Consider the following 18444-nt stretch of genomic DNA (forward strand, 5'->3'; position numbering starts at 1 on the left):
GGAGGCAGGGAGCACTGCCTCACCTGGTTTCAACAGTACATGAGGATGGTGATAGAATATACTGCAACCCAGGACACTGTGTTAGAGAAGAGCAAGGTGACACGACCACATTTCCTTAGTGTAGCTTGGCTGATCTCTGTCAGCTTTTTCTTGTGTTTGGAGGCAGGTCTGTGTTTTTGAGATAAATTATCTAATATTTTCAGGGCACTTGGCTCACAAGTGCATTAACAAAATGCCTTTAACAAGCATTTGACTGTGATTCTTTCCTTCTGAAGACAGTGTGCCTTAGCAGCGCTGAATGACGTCCGGCAGTACCTCAGTGAAGAGAACGGGCATGTGGCCGTAAGTTTCTTATTGAAGATGCCTTCTTGAGATGCCTCTGCACTGAACACTGTGTGTCTGCTGGATAATACACAGCCTGAGTGATTGCAATAGCTCTCCAGTATACTGGATTTCTTTTCTTTGGCAGTTAGATCTGCCTTGTTGCTGCACTGAACTGAGTGCTGAATTTCAGGGTGATGATGCCATATTGAGCATCATCAATCCTTTGACTGGAGGGGTTAGCTGAGAAGAGGATATAACAGCAAGAAAAAAGTCCACCTTCTCTCCCCATTACTATAGGACACTGCTCCACAATGTACCGTTAAACACATCTGCCATTTTGCTTGCATGTCCGTTTGATGGTTTAGTGTTCCAAGTGGAAGGTAAAAACTAGCTGAGCAAAAAGTATCCTCTATTTCTTGGCACTTGTTACTGGCATGAAATGTCTGAAGAGAGCAGGAGAAACAATAAGGTGCAGCATACCTGAGTATTTAATGATTGGATACAAAACATCAGTTTTTTGATTTGACACTGCATGTTGAGACTAATTTTTAAATTTTTTTCTTAAGACTACTGACACAACTCTGGGGTTTTTATTAACTATTTAGGGAAAATATTAAGTATAAGTTCTGCTGGATACATGAGGTAAATGGTATGCTTTGGCAAGCTTCAAAAAATGATGTGTTCAGAGCTAAACTGAGTTCCTAGAAAAATGGCTGTATTGATGGTGTTATTCATGGGCAGGATTTACAACTCTTGCAGGTTTTACAGTTGCATTTTGAACAGCCCATTGGACCCCAGCATCATTTTTTTGTAGCGTAAGTTCACTGAAAACTTGTGCATTAGTATTTAATGCTGATAATGGGCAAGGAGGAAGATTCTCTCCTGTAGTGTGTGCTAGGCTTAAATTCTGATTTCCTTTTCCAAATCCAGAGTTCTGCTAGAATTGATTTAAAAATATTACGAAATTTTAGTATTTAGAAAACAATACGTGTGAAGTAGTAATGTCTCTGTTTTCTTGTTGAGCATGTTGAGATAGTGGGGTAGAGGGAAGGGGATCTGTTTCCATTGCTTTCCTTCACACCCAGGGACTTTAAATCCATATTTTTTTGTTACTAGCACAGTGCTTTCCACAGGCTGTGCTGCTTTTTAAATTCCTTTTTCTTTCTCCTTTTAATTGTTCCTAGGTCTTTGATGCTACAAACACAACTCGAGAACGTAGAGAAACTATTTATAAATTTGGTGAAGAAAATGGATATAAGGTGAGTCAAAGCAAAGCAGTTCTGAGCTATTGCATGGCCAAGTAAGGCAGTGGTAGTATTGCCCTTATCTGTATTCTTAAGTGGACTAGTGCAAGGCACATCCTTCTTGGATGTTTCATCAATAACATGTTTTGTGTTCCTAAGCATTGTTTGTGATTAGTAGTCATTCAGCCCTCATTTTTGTCATCTTTAGTGTTTGTACTGTTTGGAGCTTAGCTATTTTGTGCTACAGTTTTGTCTTCCTGGACCTGTGGTGATGAGTGCAGTGTCAGAAAACACATTTAAAGTATGGTTCTTCATGCAGTTCACATCTTTGCTTCAGGAACGTGAAGGGGATTCTATGTTAGTTCTGTACAAACCAAAAACTTTGCAGTTTTCTGCCTTCTGGTTTTACATTTAGCTGTTTTCCAGTCATCTCTTATTTCCTCTAAACTTAATCTTTGTAAGCTTTTGATACAGGAAAACACAAGCCTCTTTACAAGCAAGGTTACTCCATTAGCTGGGAGGCTTCTAAAATGTTATTTCAGCAATGTTATTACTGTTTGTGGGGCTGAACTTGCATCCTCTGCATTTGTTTCTTCCTCTTCCATCCTACGTTTTTTCTACCGCGAGAATTTTCCACTTGCAAGCATTGTTGGGGAAAAGAGTACAGAGCATGATGTGTCATGGAATGGTGAGGCAGGAATTTCTGATGAGAGGGTCTGGAGAAGCTTTCTGAGTAAATGGAGGGAAAAAGATGTTGGTGTGGAAGTGGGTGACATGCTGCTCGTGTATGTTAGTATCCAGAGGTGTTTTCATTCATCCTCCTTCTTCCCTTCTGATCATGTTCATTTGGACTGAAGACTTTTTTTGTGGAGTCTGTGTGTGTCGATCCAGAGGTCATTGCTGCAAACATTGTGGTGAGTAAAGTTTGCTTTAACAGCTTGACTTTGGGAGGTTTAAAGTAGCTCAGTACTTTTAGAAGTACATGATAAGAACTTCCAATAGCAAAAACCCCACATTAGTTCTCATTAATGGAAAAAAAAGTGGTTTTTTTCCCTGTCCATGTGTATGTTACTAGCACAGAAGTTTATTTCTCTGAAGAGTAGATTATTTTTTTTTTTGCTTTATATGTATTTTAATGAAGCTTCAGACAAAGCTTTTTGTTGTGTTTTCCCACTCCCTGTTTCTTTAAACATCCATGAAGAAGGGAAGGAAACTTAAATACTATTCTTCTGGTTTTATTTTAAACAGCAAGTGAAGCTGGGTAGTCCTGACTATGTTGATTGTAGTAATGATGAAGCAACAGAAGACTTCATGAAAAGAATAGAGTGCTACAAGAACTCATATGAGACCTTAGATGAAACTCTGGACAAGTAAGTGATGGAACAGCACTGTGATTGTAGCTGGTGATCACAGTATTATTAAAAAGTTATTTTAAGCTTTGGGGCATCCTGTACTGGGGATTAGGGCTTTCAAGTCATTATTTTAGTGGCTTGATCTTTCTCTCTCTCCTTTGCCAAATTTAGAGAGTGTTGACTCTATGTGTGTAGTGTGGAGACTTCCTTGTTCGAGGAAAATTGGCTAGTGAGTCTAGTCTGGGACAATATACTTTTTGATTTTCCCACTTGGAGAATGGTATTTATTCTTCTGGGCTAGAACTGGCATTTAGCAATTATTCCAGACTTTCTACAGTGGTTGGTACTTGTTTTGGTACTTAGAGGAGACATGAGTGATTTGTAAGCATATTAATTGGTTGGCATGGTTAAGGTTAATTATGAACACATCAGTCTTAAAAATGTGACTTCTGAGTTAATTTCTTTGTGCTTGCAAAATTATTCTGCAGATGCAGGGCCGTGAGAAACTGTCTTAGCTACATTATTTATCCTCACACCAAAGCATTCTCCTGGTTTTTATTAACTTTGAACTCTAGAAAATAAGGTAGGGATGAATCACGTGAGGAGGAGCCCCTTTATTCTTGCTGTAGCCCAGGATTTCAGAGCAGGATTTGGAGCTGCAGCCATCCCATGGTGCTGCTGGTTTGTTCCAGGCCAGAGCTGCTGAGAAGGCTGAGCTGCATTTTAATGTAATTGAGCGTGAGCAGCGTGAAGCCAGTTCAATCGGCTCAGTCCATGCGTGTAATTCCCATGATGGACCTAATGGCTGTGCCTGGCTGGAATGGTAATGATTAACTCCAAGGAACACAGGCAGGAATGAGGGTGCTGATGCCTGTTTCTCACTATCTCAGTTAAGTTTTATTATCAGTTTTCTTGTTTTATTGTGGTGTAGTGTCTCAAACGCATCGCTAGAAACCGATAGTGGTTATTTTCAGCTTACGAGACATTTTTCCTTGTGTGAACGAGAGGCTGCTCTAGAATTATAGCTCAGATGATAAAGGATAAGCAGTGAAAATTGAAATTACAAGCTGTCTGATGCTAAGAAAAGGTAGTGGTGGAGTAGATAACAGTACTGTTAACAAAGGGCTGCTCACAGAGCAGTTGAGAAAATGTCTTGTTTCAAACTACTCCCTGGCTCTTCTGCTGCCCTAGTTTCTCTGGAGGAATTGAGATGTGTAATTAGTGGCCATTCCTTTTGGCCCCTGGGTGCTATCAGACAAAGACTTGGTGATGGAAAGTGTTTGTAACCTGGGGGAAAAAAACCAAACGGTATTGTAAAATAGATGTCTATCTCACTCAGCTGTGGTAACTTAAGTGACTCCACTGAATATCCCTTACAGTGTGTGGGCTGTATTTTTCCAAGAGTAGGATCTAGCTTTGGACAAAGTGCAAATAAAGGAAGCAGAAAAGAGAGTGATGTGAGCAGCCCCACGTGAAAGGAATAGAGTTCATCCTGTGCCTTTGGAGTACTGTGTTGTTTCTTAGGACTAATGCATATTCCATGGCTAATGGAGGTTTTTTTCATTTCTTTGGCTTGTCGCCCCTTTGTTTTATAATGAGAGAGAGGGTGGAAAAATTGTAGGTACATGCTAATAGCAGCAACATGGCACCTTACTTTTTTTTTTAAACTTGCTTATGAAAGGGATCTTTCTTACATTAAAATTATGGATGTCGGAAGGAGTTATCTCGTGAACAGAGTGATGGATCACATCCAGAGCCGGATTGTCTACTACCTCATGAATATCCATGTGACTCCTCGGTCAATCTACCTCTGCCGACACGGAGAGAGCGAGCTCAACCTGAAGGGGAGGATAGGAGGAGATCCTGGGCTGTCTGTCAGGGGGAAAGAAGTACGTACGTACCTCCAGCCAGGTGTGACTGTGTCCTGTGTGTTTGTGCTGGGCAGTTGCAGCTTTCCCCCTCTCCAGCCTTTTCCTCTTAACGAGTTTAAAGGACTTTTTAGTTGCGTGTTTGGGTAGTGGAAACTGGATGGGCACTTTGTGTGTTGTGGTCTGTAGTCTTTTATCTATTTGTCTCTGTTGGCTGAAACTCCTTTTTGTCCTACAGCACAAAACAGTTGGCAAGAGGGCTTTATTTTTTAACTATATTTTTGTGAAGTCCTGACTAGTTGGGTAATTGGGAAAGTGTACACAACTTCAACAAATTTTCCTTTCAGCTTTAAGGAAAGCTAGGAACTGCTGAAAACTTCTATTTTCCTTGTACTCCTTTTCTTTCTCCTGTCCCTCTTGGATAATGGAGTAGGTTGTATTTCTTAGCAACAACTTTGACAGTCTTTTGGAAAAGCTACAGTGAGTTTACAGAGGCTGGAACCCATGTATTCTCAACTGAACGCCGTGTGTTGGCTCTGAGCCTTCATCTAGTGTCTCTTGGTTTTTTTTCCAGTTTGCCAAAAGCTTGGCACAGTTTATTAATGAGCAAAATATCAAAGATCTGAAAGTTTGGACCAGCCAGATGAAAAGGACAATTCAGACTGCTGAAGCCTTGGGAGTGCCTTATGAGCAGTGGAAAGTTTTAAATGAGATAGATGCAGTAAGTTCTTCTCTTTTAAATGCCTAATAAGTAGCTTTGATTGCTGGGGGTGAAGAAAGTACTTTGTTTTTTAATAATATGTCTTTTATAGGATAGAAAGTCATTGAAGCTGCTTCTAGGGGCTGGAAATGATTGTGATTCCCTGTAAACAAGGCTAAACATTTTATTAAATTTTGCCATTGTTAATTTATTCTTCTCTTGTCTTTCCCAGTAAAACATTGCTGTGTAGAAGCCATGATGCTACAAAGTTTTGGTTAGTTGGGCTTGGAAAGAAGTTGTGGTGAAGGGGTTTTGCTAGCTGGCAATTTCCAGCTGCAGCTGTAAGATATAATAGGAGGTGCAATAGATAAAACATGGCCTTGCTTTGTCCATGGATGTAACTTTACCTCTACAACCACCTCTGAGTCAAGCTGAGTGTCTTGTTTATCATGTGTGACATTAGCAAAATAAACCTGTTAAGGGTTATTTGTATATGATTTTATTTAAGAGTGATATCTGCTTGTTGCATTACTGGAAATAGATATTTTTTTAATTGCATTACTGGAAATAGAGGATTTTTTAATTGCTTTCATTACCAACAGGGAGTGTGTGAAGAAATGACATATGAAGAAATACAGGAAAATTATCCGCTTGAATTTGCACTGAGAGACCAAGACAAATACAGATACAGATACCCTAAAGGGGAGGTATGCTATATTTAATTTCTCAAGTTGAAGGGCTTCCTTGTCTTCTTGCATACATGCATGTTGGCTTTAGGAAGGAAAAATAAATTTTTAAATTAATGGAAAGTTTGTTCCCTTCTTTGTGGAAAAGCACATAGGATCTTGCAAGGATTGAGCCCAGATCACTTCATTTGATTCAGGGCTTGAAAAATAAAACCATAAATTTAGAAAAACAGTGGAAAGCTTGGATCTTGTGGGCATCATTCCTGTGCTGGTCTTGCAGTGATAAAGCAGGAGGAATTATTGCAGGGCTTCAACTGTTGCATATACAAACTTGCTGCTAAGATGCCCTGTTCATCCCTGCTCTTGGTGGCTGTTTAGCAGGCAGCTCTGGTTGAAGTGCTGGTGAAATGTCCAGCTATATTATTGAACTCCTTGCCTCTGGGAGAATAAACTTGCTGGTGGCATTTCTCAAGCAGTCCTACAGTGCAGTGATGGCCAGATGGTCACAGGGCCATCGCTGGGGGCTGAGGGTCTGGGCAGCAGGGAGGAGGGATTGGCCCTGCTGCTCCTGCTTGAGTCATGAGAGAGGAAGCAGAGCTCTGCCTTCTTCCTCAGGAGCAATCACAGTGACAAGAGCACTGTCCCTGGTAGTGTGACCCTGGTCCTGCTAATGAGGCAGTCATTAAGCTGCAAAGTTCTCCTCATGCGTTTGATCGACTGTGCCTTGTGGGGATGAGTTGGTCTCATTTATCCAAGGCAGTTTTATGTCTGATAACAGTGAGGGGTTTGCACAGCTCTCTGGGGCTGGGGGCTTTCTGTTGTCCAGGGCTCAGTCAGCAGTCCCCCCACCTGGGGACCAGGGTGAAGGTTTTCTGCTGTGCTCGGTCCCTGCCCCGCTGGGCAATGTGCTGAGCTCTCCAATGTGCAGTACATCTTGCATTTTGGACATAAGTGACACATTTTGGAAGCACTTGGAACATTTTGGAACCAGAGTCTTCACCCTATGAAATTCAATCCAGTTGTGCCCATGCAGGAGCCCTGCTGTTCACCTGCAGCAGCAATTCCCTGTGCATCACCAGGCAGGACAGGTCACCAGCAAGTTCTTGTGCTGATGCTTGGTGGGATGGTGGCTGCTGTCACCAGACCAGTCCAACATGCTCACAGCTTCTTTTGAAAGGGCAGCCTGAACAAGTCAGGCTTTGTGAATTCTTTGCATGCTGACTGTTGGCTGGGCTTCCTAGATTTGGGCTTGGAAGAGAGATGCTTTTGGAGATGAGCTATGGAAAATAATATGGAAGACTCATTTGCAGATGTGAATTAAATCCTAGGGATTTTGTGGAAATTCTTGATCAAAGTGGCTGATTTAATAAAGCTTTTCCATGAGGGAGACTTGTTTTGTTATATGTATAATAAAATGTGTTATGTGTATGCTGAGGTCTGAACTGTGTTCTTAGTTTAATGAAAATTATTACTGCAGTATTTGTCTGTGCACTAAATAACATTTAGAAGATGACTAATATGAAGGTAAGATCCCCTCTATGTACATAAACAGTTCAAAGAGTTTTCCCTTTTTAATGTGCTCTGTGTTTCTCCTCCCCACCCAGTCTTATGAAGATCTTGTTCAGAGGCTGGAGCCAGTAATTATGGAACTCGAAAGGCAGGAAAATGTGCTTGTCATTTGTCACCAAGCTGTCATGCGCTGTTTGCTCGCATATTTCCTTGACAAGCCTGCAGGTAAGTCTTCCTTGATATATTAGTCTTGTGTTTTTAATAATTTACTGCTTAAGGTTCCAAACAGTAAATTCTAACAGTTTGCTCTATCATCAGAGGCTGGTTTTGCTAGGCAGGTACCCAAGTGTATTTTTTTGTATTTGACCCCTACATGAAACCTGGAGGTTGCTATTGTTATTGAGCTGCTCCTCGCCTGAAATACTTCTGTTTTTTGCTCGGATTAGCATCTCTGTTGCATGCTAGGAAAACAGATACTTTGTTAGGTAAAAAGTCATTCAAGTAGTTGACCTGAAACATAAGAGAAAATTCTCTTGTAACCTGCATTTCATGTGGAATTTGTGATTTGATTTCTCAGAACAACTGCCCTACCTGAAGTGCCCACTGCATACTGTCTTAAAGCTAACCCCGGTGGCTTATGGTAAGTGCAATCATATATATTTAATATATATGTCTGGCTATACTGTCTCTGTCATCAGGAAAGGTGGTGAAGCTTTTAAAACACACTTTATGTTGCTTTAAAATAGTTAGGTTTGACATGGCATGTGTGCCTGCAGAGCTTTGCTGGAATAAATGAATCCTCTGGATTACCCTTGCTTTGCCTCGTGCCAGGAAACACATATGTGTTGCTGGAAGGCCTGAAACCACCAGTGGCTCAAACTGCTGGAGGGGACAGTTTTGTGCTCAGTTCATACTCTATTTCACTAATTCTTCTGGCAAACCCATGCATTTACACATATGCTACAGACAGATCTGAGTGCTTATTGATGTACTGGAGGGGTATTGCTTTTCAGAAGATGGGTAAATTTGATTTTGTGTAGGTTTATCATCTTGTAAAATGTGTTCCCTTAGCCTTTAATAACTTTGTTCTCTTTTCCTGGAAGTATATTTTTTCCCCATGGGCTATGAGAATACCCCATGAACTCACCTTGTTTGTTGATTTGGCATTTGTTTGTCAGCAACTGTTGCTGGTGCTTGGCTCAGGGGCTTTCCCTGGTCTCTGTGGGCAGTGTGTGGTGTGGGTTACTGCGTGCCCTGTGTGGGCTTTAGGCTGATTGCTGAAGGAGTTTTGTGTGTGTTCCCACCTCAGCTAAACGTGTGCATGCTGTTCATTTTCCTTAAGTAACAGCTGGGTCGTATCTGCTGATATCCTACTTGAGAAGATCATCTCAAGCACGGAATTATCTGCACAGCTTATTAGGAAAAACATATTGCCTAAAAATGTTGGTGAATTGTAAGCTGTCTTTGATTACCATCTCTGAAAAATAGCGGTCCAGATCTGTACTTTGTTAAGTTTCAAAAAAAGTTGAAACAAAGAATATTACGAAACAAACTAGCTGCTACACTGGGGAATGTATCTAAAGAGATTTTTGTCTTTTGGTTGCAGTGTTGTCCTACAGGAGGGACAGCCTGTGCTGTGGTGACATCTGGTGTTCCCAGCCTTGCATGACAAGCTGGGGTTCTGAAAATAAAGATTCACTGCAGTTAAAACTTGGGCTTTTTAAAACGGGATTCTTCTGACCTGCTAGTCTCTGCCTGTTTTCCACAGCAAGGCTTTGTTTTGGGTTCTCTTTGGCTTTTTGGGAGGTTGGGTGACTGCTCATAAATTGTAGGAGGGTGTGGATGTTTGCAGTGTTTGCTCACGCATTAAGAGAGGAAGGAAACAAATTGGTACAGAACACTGTCCTTGCCCTTTTGACTTGAGGGAAAGAAATGCCATTGTCCTTTCTTATGGTGTTTGATATGTGTGTCTGACGAGCAAATTTCAGCCAACCTACTTTTTGGAATTGAGCCATCTGAAAACACAAGGAGTGTGTAAATTATTTCTGCAGTACTGATCGATGGCAGTGCTCCAAGCTGATGTGTCACTTGGCTCCAGCCAGGCAGGATGTAGGATCAGACCTGGTGTGTTTGATACCTCCCAGCTAAGCCTGTTCTGGAGAAATGCCTCCCCTGGGGCTTTGCTCTTCCTGGTGTTGGAGAGAAGCATCATTCCCACCTTAAGAGTCTGGTCTGCAGTAGAGGAACATCTGTAGCAGTCTGACAGCTGGATCAGGGTGGATGTGACCTTTACCCAGCAGTGGTGGTCTCTGGAAAGAGAAACTGCAGCTTGCTGTAGGTATGAACTTGCTCATCAGTAATTAAAAATGAGCTGGGAGTATGCATGTGGTAATTACTGTGGAGCAAGGCATGTCCCTTTAGTTTATGTTTGAAGCTTTCCAGATGATGCTCTCTGGATTTTAAACTCAGCTTGTGGCAAGGACTGAGATGTCTCTCAAGTGTCTGCTGTGTAACAGTTCTGGGTAATGGCCAGCAGCAGGGCTCAGACCTTGTCTTGGCTTTGTCTCATCGGTCACAGTGGATCTGTGGACAGAAGGATGAGTAAGGATCCTGCTCCAGTGAGAGATACATGCATTTTCTCCTTAAAATCTGTTATCTGAGTTCTGGCCTTCCCACAGTGCTTGCTCACAGTGTTCCTGACAAATGGGCTTTATCAGGACAGGCTTCCGGTAGGGAAGGCAAATACTGGCCTTACTAATTTATTTTTATTTTTTTAAAGTGCAGTGGCTTTCTAAGGAAATCCCCTTTTTCTGTCATGTAGCAATTCGATGGAGTGTGTTATGACTTTAGGGAATAAATGAGGAGAAAAATCTGGAAACCTACTTGTGATAGAAGATGGACTCTGGTTTGTCAGAGGAAGTGATTATTAATGGATGTTGTGTAGAGTAGTGGTAGCTTATAAAAGTCATGTTTGTGTGAGATAAGCCAGGGTTTAGCAATCAGAGATTGCTTGAAGTGCTGTGGCCATGGTATATCGAGTAATTAGATCATTCTCTAAGTGGATCAGTTTATACTACCTGGAAAATAGTTGTTTCTTCTCACTGTTTAATTTTTCTTATGTCACTGGCATTTTGAATTTTTGAATGTAAAGCAGAAGTTCCTGTTCAGGAGTCAGCTTTGAAGTTGTGTTTAGCTTGAGGTTAAAACCATTTTGCACATATAGAGGGATAGGGGTTGCTGACAGCACACTTTTCCTTCTTGTACTTGTTTTTATGTTTGAGAAATGAGAGCAGTTTTTATCTTCTTAGAATTTTACTGTAATACAGAAGTCCAGGGTGTTTAAAACACAAAAAGTTACAAATAAAAGCTTTCTCACTGAACATTTGTGTATGATTAAAAGAAATAAAGATATTTTTTCAAGGAAAATATTGAAAAAGCTAAGATGAGGAGATTGTTTATTAGACTGACAATAATATTCATCCAGGTGGAACAGATTAATTTCTGTAGCTTTAGCTCTTCAGAATTCAGGAAATTCTGGTATAAATCAGAAGGGGAAAGTGATTAACCTTCACCATGTCAAAATTAGATTGCATCTTTATTATAACTTCACTTTCAAAGCAGACGTATCTAAAAATGTGTTTTCTGTCAACAGGATGTAAAGTAGAATCTATATTTCTGAATGTCGAAGCTGTAAACACACACAGAGATAAACCTGAGGTAAGAATATTTTTCAAATTGGAGAACTTGATGTAATGTACTGTCTGAACTGATTTCCATTGTCCTTGTGGCTAGAATTGATTTGATAACACAGCTTTTATTTTATATAATAAGCATTGCTACGTAATAACCTTTGCTACTGGTTTACTGTGAGGGGGGAGCAAATGATTTTATTGAATTTATCTTCTATGTGAGTTCTAGCTGTAATACTTTGTCTTTGAGAAATGAGGATTTGAAGATGTGGTGTCAGGCTAAACACTGTATTAAGTTCTGCCAGGCTTTGTCACTCAGCAGAAGTAGGTTACACAGTTGTGTTATGAGTGCCATGCTTATTCTGGGGAGAGAAATCATCAGCTTTTTCATCACTGTGGTCACTGCTGTACGAAAAAGAGGAATTGATGATGTCACCTGTGTTTTAAGCCAAAGCTGGAGAGGAAGACTAGATCTCAGGAAACAGCAGGACAACCGGGGGAAGGAAATTGAGCGTGTTTGTAAAATGTAAGTGCAGAGATGATGTCAGTCCATGGCAGCTCTGTGCCCTGCCTGCGTCAGGCTCTCTGTGCTCCTCAGTGTCCACCTGAGCTCAGGCTGATTCTGCTGCTTGTGCCAAGCTCTTCCTTTGCTTTATCATCAAAGTTGTGTGAAATGTGTCATGATTAAAGCCCTCTGGTTCCCTTGCAGATCCTCAGGCTCTTGCCAGCAGGCATGGCACTGATTCTGTGCTGAGGTTAGGAGCAGTGCCGACCGGTGAATTGGAAAACAGTTTGATAACATGAAAAAAGGGCTGTGTTTGGTGGCTTTCAGGGCAACAGTTTATGGTGAAAAGGAATATAATGAGAAAGGAGGTTTTATGTGTGTATTCAGCAAGGCACGTGACATAAAGTGCCTCTTGTAACCGAGGGCTCACTTTTGTGCAGAATTCATGCTGGAATTCTTTGCTGAATTCTTCTGCAAAGAAGTTTTATTTTAATGACCTGGGTATTCTAAGTTCTGAAAATACTGACTTTTGGATGTTTTCTCTTCAACAGCTGCGTTGCATTATTTCCTCTCTCCTGCTTTTCCTGCTTTGTCATTCTGCTTTGCCATTTTGCATCTTAGTTTGATTTGACATATTTAGGAAATCCACTTTGTGTTTTTGCAGTACCTAAAGCTGGAGAAGCATAGTGAAAATCTGTGAGGGTGTCTTAGGTTATTTGTGTTAAATAATGTAGATAAACATCTTTAGTTTGGTAAAAATATCAGTGCTGAATTTACAGGTTGCTAAAATGTTGCTGAAAATGCCAGTCCTCTGTCTGAAGGGGTTTATTTCAAGAGGGAAAGCTCTGCCTGAATTGCCAGGTGACTCTCCACATGTCTAGCAAGTGATGTGGCCATGCTGGGACTGCTGAGAGGTGGCTCTATTCAGGTGCATGTAGAGGATCATGAAGACACATCCATTGCAGTGGGCTCAAAAATAAAAGACTGATCTGAACAGAAATAAATTGAGTGAATGAATTTTATAAGGAGAAAGAAAAGGAGTAGTGGCATTTTCCTAAAAACCCCTCAAATTCTCTTCTTGCTTTGCCCCAAAGGAAACCCAGCCTGGTGAATATGGATGATTTTACACTGTTCAGGTAGTGGGTCTGAATGAAGGACTAAGTTGGTCCTTGTCTGCATTTAATTGCTGCTCAGAGGACTGCGAAACTTTCAAAAGCTTTCATTTATATCACCTACGAAAATGTTAATTACTTCTGTAAAATTAAGTTTTCAAGTAGTCTATTGAAGTCAAAGCATTTAATTAAATACAGTCTCACATAACAGCATTGTTAAACAATGAAACTATTGGATTGAGAATTGCCCAGTGTGCTGTTCTGTGACCCACCAGTTGCTTGTAGTCTGTGCTCCAGAACAGTGCCCTCCTTTTGGGCTCAGCTGAAAACGTCTCTTGTCACATGGCAGAAATGCAGGCACAGCTCCGGGGTGTTTGTTTGTGGCATGTGTGAACCTCAGAGTACCATGGGGATTTGTCTGGAGCAGATTGAAGCCTTGTGTTTGTCAGCATTGTAGTGGCTGAAGTTGTGACCTTTTCCAATGAAGGGGTCTATAGTCTTGTACAGAAAATAATTCAGGGGAGTTGCTTTAGCTGTTGTTGGGTCCCTTCTTTGGGCCAGAAAACAAGTGCTGGGGTGAAAGATCTGCTTTGCTCATCTGGCTTAGTTGCTGAATGACAGAGAGGACATTACTCCTACTAGATCCCATTTCTGATTTTGTTGGTGGGACATGGGGGAGGGAGATGTTTTAGTGCAAGGTGAGCTGGCTTCCCACAGTGCGGAACAGGCAAGACTAATGAAACGCATCAGTGTGAAGTTCGAAGAATTGGCAATGGCTTGGCCTAAAATGGATCTTGTAAGGAACTTCACAGCAGTTTATCATGGTCTGCTCTCATGGTAGGAGGGAGAATACCAATTGCACAGGATTTGGATTTGCAGGAGGTGGTGCTATAGCAGATGTGATTTCTGACGTGGTTGGCTGCACTGGGGTCCTGGTTTCATTTGGTTTTGAATTTAGTGCTGCATTGTTTTTCTGCAGCCTCTGCAAAAGGAGGTGAGATGTAGTTGGTGTGATCAGCCTTGAATGCTTAAGGTGTCTGAGAACACATTTTTTATTTTGTTAGAGGTGTTATGTTGCCTATAACAGGAACACATGTTAAAAGCCTTCTTCTGGCACAGAAGCATGTGGCATATTCAGCAAAACACTGAAAGTTTCTCAGTGAGATGATGTGTATGTGCTGAAGCACGTGAGAAAGTGGATTCCTGCTTGGGCCTGTAAAAGACTTCCCCCTAAATGTGACTGACTTGAGCTTTGGGTAGTACTGTCAGCAAGGGAGCTGTATTTAATTGCTCCTCAGAGGACTGAAAATTTCAAAAGCTTTTTTTTTTTTTTACTGTAAATACATTTTTGTGCTGTCTCATTCTGGGACAGTGACCAGCTCTCAGTCTGCTGCATTCTTGGGGTGTGGGGGGCTGAAACCATCTCTGCTTCTCAATCAACCCAGCTGTGTACTTGTGAAGGGACCTGATTAGTGGTTTTTGTTGGTCTTACTGCTGCATGATAAATATTCTCTGTATTTTTATTATTATACAGAATGTAGACATTTCCAGACCTACCGAGGATGCTCTTGTAACAGTCCCTGCTCATCAGTGAATCCCGTGTGCTGATCAACTATTGAACTTGGGGTGCTGTTTTCGTCCTGCTACTTCAGAATAAATTGAAAAACTAATCATTCCAATCACTTTGAAATAATAAAAAAAAAAAATAGTCACACCCAAACCAAACTCATAACCCAGAGCAAATGTTTGTACAGCGCTTGACTTGAAAACATCTATCAAATTACAATAAAACTGTTGCACTGGCTAATTTATTGTGGATGAGTTATCAAACCTTGATCGGCTCTCACTGGAATGCTGGTTTTGTAAATTGCTGTAATTTAAATATCCTGCAGCATTAAGCTTTACTGTAACAGCCAGCAATCATTTAGTGTTACTTAGTTGCAGTGTATTTATGAAAGCCAGGAAACACAACATCCTGTGTGAGATAAGAAAAGTCAAAATTTGTTTTGCTCAGCAGAGCCACCATTATCTGTTTCAGGGCCCTTGGGAGTGATTGGACTGCCATGTAGTGTAAAATAACAACCCATAATTACTGTAAATCCCTAATCCCACTGATCCACAGCACTAGTGTGCTGCATGTACTAATTAATGATGTTCTGTTGGAGCAGGGTAGCAAGTTTTCACTTAGTTCCAGAACAATTATTCAAAGAACAGCAATAAATGTTTGTAATAGACAACTTTTGTTAACAGCTGTTCTGCATTAACCAGGCCTTAGGGTTTGCCTGTGGGCAGAAGGGATTTTAAATTCCCTCTTTTCCTGCTTCTGTGTGGATGTGGGTGATGGACCACTTAAAGCTCTGCCCCAGCTGCTGTGTACCCAGATTTTATGTGGACTCCAATAAGCAGTGCTGACCATTCCAGAACAGGAAATCAGAGTCAGCCGGAGGGGATTGTGTAGCTGGGTAGTAGATGCAGATCTCAAACCAGCAGGGCATGAATCCCAAACTTTATGATAGGAAAGCCTCATGCAGGAGGGAGGAGACTGTGGGATGTGGGAGATGTGGTGCCTTGGTGCCTTTCCCCTGGTGTTCTGTGGGCACCACAAGGCTGTGGGAAGTACCTGTGCCATGGAGCAGGCAGCATTGAGGCAGGGAAAGGCAGAAAAACATTGAGCCTCAGAACTGCTTTCCAAGGGAGTCTTTAGTGGTGAAAGTAAGCAGGACTGTAGGCTGTGGAAAGCTTTTATCTGTTAGGTTCCTAGGTGGTATGTTTTTCCCAAACCAGGATTTTGGAAGGAAAAAGGTTACAGATCTGCACTTCTAAAATTGTGCTGAAGTCTGCAGAAGTTTATAGCAATTGAGAATGTTGGCCATAACCAGATAACCTTCCATCCAGAGAGCCCCCTGCTGTGGTGCTTGGTGTTTAGTTAAACCACTGTCCCTGGGTGGAAACTGGGAGAACCTGGATCATTTTCCTGTTGTTATCATGACTGTGATGTAGGAGTGGTTGGCCACTTTTCCATGTTTAGTTGCTCCAGGGTCTGGGAGTGAGCTTTGCTGTGAAAGGTGCCCGGGAGGAGCCACCTGAGCCTGCTGTACCCCCTTGCACACAACAGTGAGTCCAGTTGCTCTTACTTGACAGCTGAGGCAACATTCCTGAGGGATCACAGGGATGCTGGCCATAGTCAGGTACTGAGGGACCACATGGAGACAGCTTGAAGTGCTGTCACCCCCATAGGCCACAGCTAAGGAAATACCATCCAAATGAAATGAAATACCTTGCATTTCTGATTGAGTCAAAATCTGTGCAGGTGTCTGCTGTGGAAAAGCTGAGTTTTGCTGCTTGAAAAAGAATGGCTGGGGCTGTCAGAGAAACTTGAGGGGCGGGATGACAGGAGCAGGAGCTTGGCCAAGAGAGGAAAGCAAAGTTTGCCTGGCCTGTGGCTGGTGGAGGTTGTAGGGGGACCTGTTGTTTCCCAGCAGCAGGAGCGCCCAGGACCCTCCATTCCTGCCAGCTCAGATTTCCTGGAGCTGTGTCTGCATGTTGTTCTCTGCTGAGCACAGCACTCACTGTGCTGATGTGTGCAAGAGTGAGTGGATATTTGAAAGCAGAATGCTCTAAGGGATCTCTTCTTACAGCAGATTGCTCAACAGCCCTTGCTTTGTCAGTGGAAGGAAGGCCTGATGCTGGATGGGAGGCGTCAGGGGTTTGTGGCACAGCCTGCTGAGGGGAAGCTGTCTGATAGAGTGCTGGATGTTTATGTTGTGCTGTTTATTTCTATGCTTATGCCTGTGCTGGTTCCTGTTTCCAGAGGTTCCTCCTTTTGCCTGTGGGAGCCTTTCTGCAATATCTTCCTGTTCTGCTGTGAGGGTCACGGGTAGCTGAGTCAAAGTAAAACCGAAAACAGGGTCCACAGCACTTGGCTGGGGGAGGCCCTGTCCTGTAGGAAAAAAATGTACAAAGGCCAGGGCATAATCAGAACAGCAGCAGTGTTATAGGAAGGTTTTTGAGTTATTCTGTGTACTTTGAATCTTTCCAGGGTGAGATGGATTCTTGTGCAAGGCAGGGTCAGACTGCTCCTGCCTCAGGGAGCAGGCTCTGGAAGCAGCAAGCTGCTGCTGGGGCTGGCCAAGAAGAGGATGTATGGCTTGGTAGAAACAGTATTTGGGAAAACTGTGTGGTTTTTATTCCTCCTCCTGTGTTTCCCAGGCTCTCCAGACCATGTTGCTGCTGGTGTGGGGCTGTTCTCAGCATGGTTGTTTGTCCAGGGGTGCTTTGGTGCCAGGCAGTTGCAGGGACACCTTATGGTCCCAAAAGTAAGGCTGAAACCTCTGTCACCTTTCTGAGCAGCAGCACTGTCCTTGTTGCATGGCTTTTCCCTCCCAGTGCCCGTGGCTGTTCAGTGGCAGTGGGTACAGTCCCAGCTGCCATCATCTCATCTAATGGCATTCCTACGAGTAGGAATCCACTTCCAGTTAATGAGGATATTGGTCCCTTTCTAAGCCCCTGTTCATCTGGTCTCCCTGCTCCTTGTGTTTGTGCCATAAAGCCCTTTGGGGTGCTCATCAGAGTTTATCCCAGTTTTTTCTTCTTTCAGTGTGACAGTTCAGCACAATTGGCTTCCACAGCCTCTTCGTGTTTGCTCAAATTCAAGCTTTTTTTGCTTTCAAGCTTTCTTGCCTGCTTATCAATATTCCCTTTGGGTCTGTGTTAGTTGTCAGAATGCTGCTGTTATCCAATCCCTCTCACTGACTGAAATAAGCTGTGTCTTCTGCTTTGCCTTAATCACCTCATTTCCTTTTAGCTTCATGTTTGAGCTGTCAAGCTCTTGCTGCTTGCGGACTAATTTCCAGTACCTCTGGATTCCTGCATTTTGATGTGCCATTTCATGCTCCATTTAATTTTCTTTGAATCAACATCAGATGTTCAGCTTAAAAGATTTCAGCCTGTATTCTGGGAGTGCCTGTGGAGACCTCTCTGCAGTCCCAGGGAAATTCTGGGTACGTTGCATCAGTTGCTAAGAAAAACACAAACACACCAAATGCCATCATGTTCCGTTGGTTTGTTGTTGTTTTGAGTTTTTTTTTCCCTATAACTATGCAGAATATGACTTGTTTTGCTAACTCCTTGTGTTCTTAGCAGATACTGATGCTTTCCCCTTGCTGCCGAAGAGATTTCAGAGTGTCTTTCAGAAGCTTCTTTTTCAAACAGGGTTGTTGCTTTGCTTTCCTTCAAAGAGACATGAGAGTGGGTCAGGCTGGTGTGTGCAGAGATTTCCAGTTCTTGGACAACTCTGTCCAGCAGCATTTTCTGTGTGTGTTCCCAGAAACCTTGGTGTTTATGGTGGAAAATGGGGATTTACCCAAGGGCTTGAAGGCTGATGCAAAGGAAAGGGCTGATGTGGATTTAAGAGAACTGGTAAGGGCAGAGCAATGGTGGCAGAATCCAACCTGCA

At 42.3% G+C, this 18444-nt stretch overlaps 1 protein-coding gene across 8 annotated transcripts in view; it reads left to right on the forward strand.

Annotated features, from left to right (window-relative positions):
- Nucleotides 1–18444, forward strand: part of LOC107210275 (6-phosphofructo-2-kinase/fructose-2,6-bisphosphatase 4) — a 58001-nt gene that overhangs the window by 35824 nt on the left and 3733 nt on the right. For 5 of the 8 annotated variants that reach the window (XR_002002230.2, XM_019008095.2, XM_019008094.2 and 2 more), the window contains exons 4-14: nt 276–342; nt 1509–1583; nt 2426–2482; nt 2817–2938; nt 4602–4809; nt 5363–5509; nt 6091–6195; nt 7779–7908; nt 8261–8323; nt 11336–11400; nt 11821–11898. Coding sequence is in view for 7 of the 8 variants with exons in the window: in XM_019008095.2 (XP_018863640.1) it covers nt 276–342; nt 1509–1583; nt 2426–2482; nt 2817–2938; nt 4602–4809; nt 5363–5509; nt 6091–6195; nt 7779–7908; nt 8261–8323; nt 11336–11400; nt 11821–11883 (1102 nt within the window). In the remaining variant the exon portion in view is untranslated. Of the gene's footprint in view, nt 1–275; nt 343–1508; nt 1584–2425; nt 2483–2816; nt 2939–4601; nt 4810–5362; nt 5510–6090; nt 6196–7778; nt 7909–8260; nt 8324–11335; nt 11401–11820; nt 11899–14523; nt 14797–18444 lie in introns of those variants that run through there. The other 3 variants (XM_015640851.3, XM_015640854.3, XM_015640853.3) reach the window with 3 other exon arrangements.

This window comes from Parus major, chromosome 12 (genome assembly GCF_001522545.3).
Source record: "Parus major isolate Abel chromosome 12, Parus_major1.1, whole genome shotgun sequence".
NCBI lineage: Eukaryota > Metazoa > Chordata > Aves > Passeriformes > Paridae > Parus > Parus major.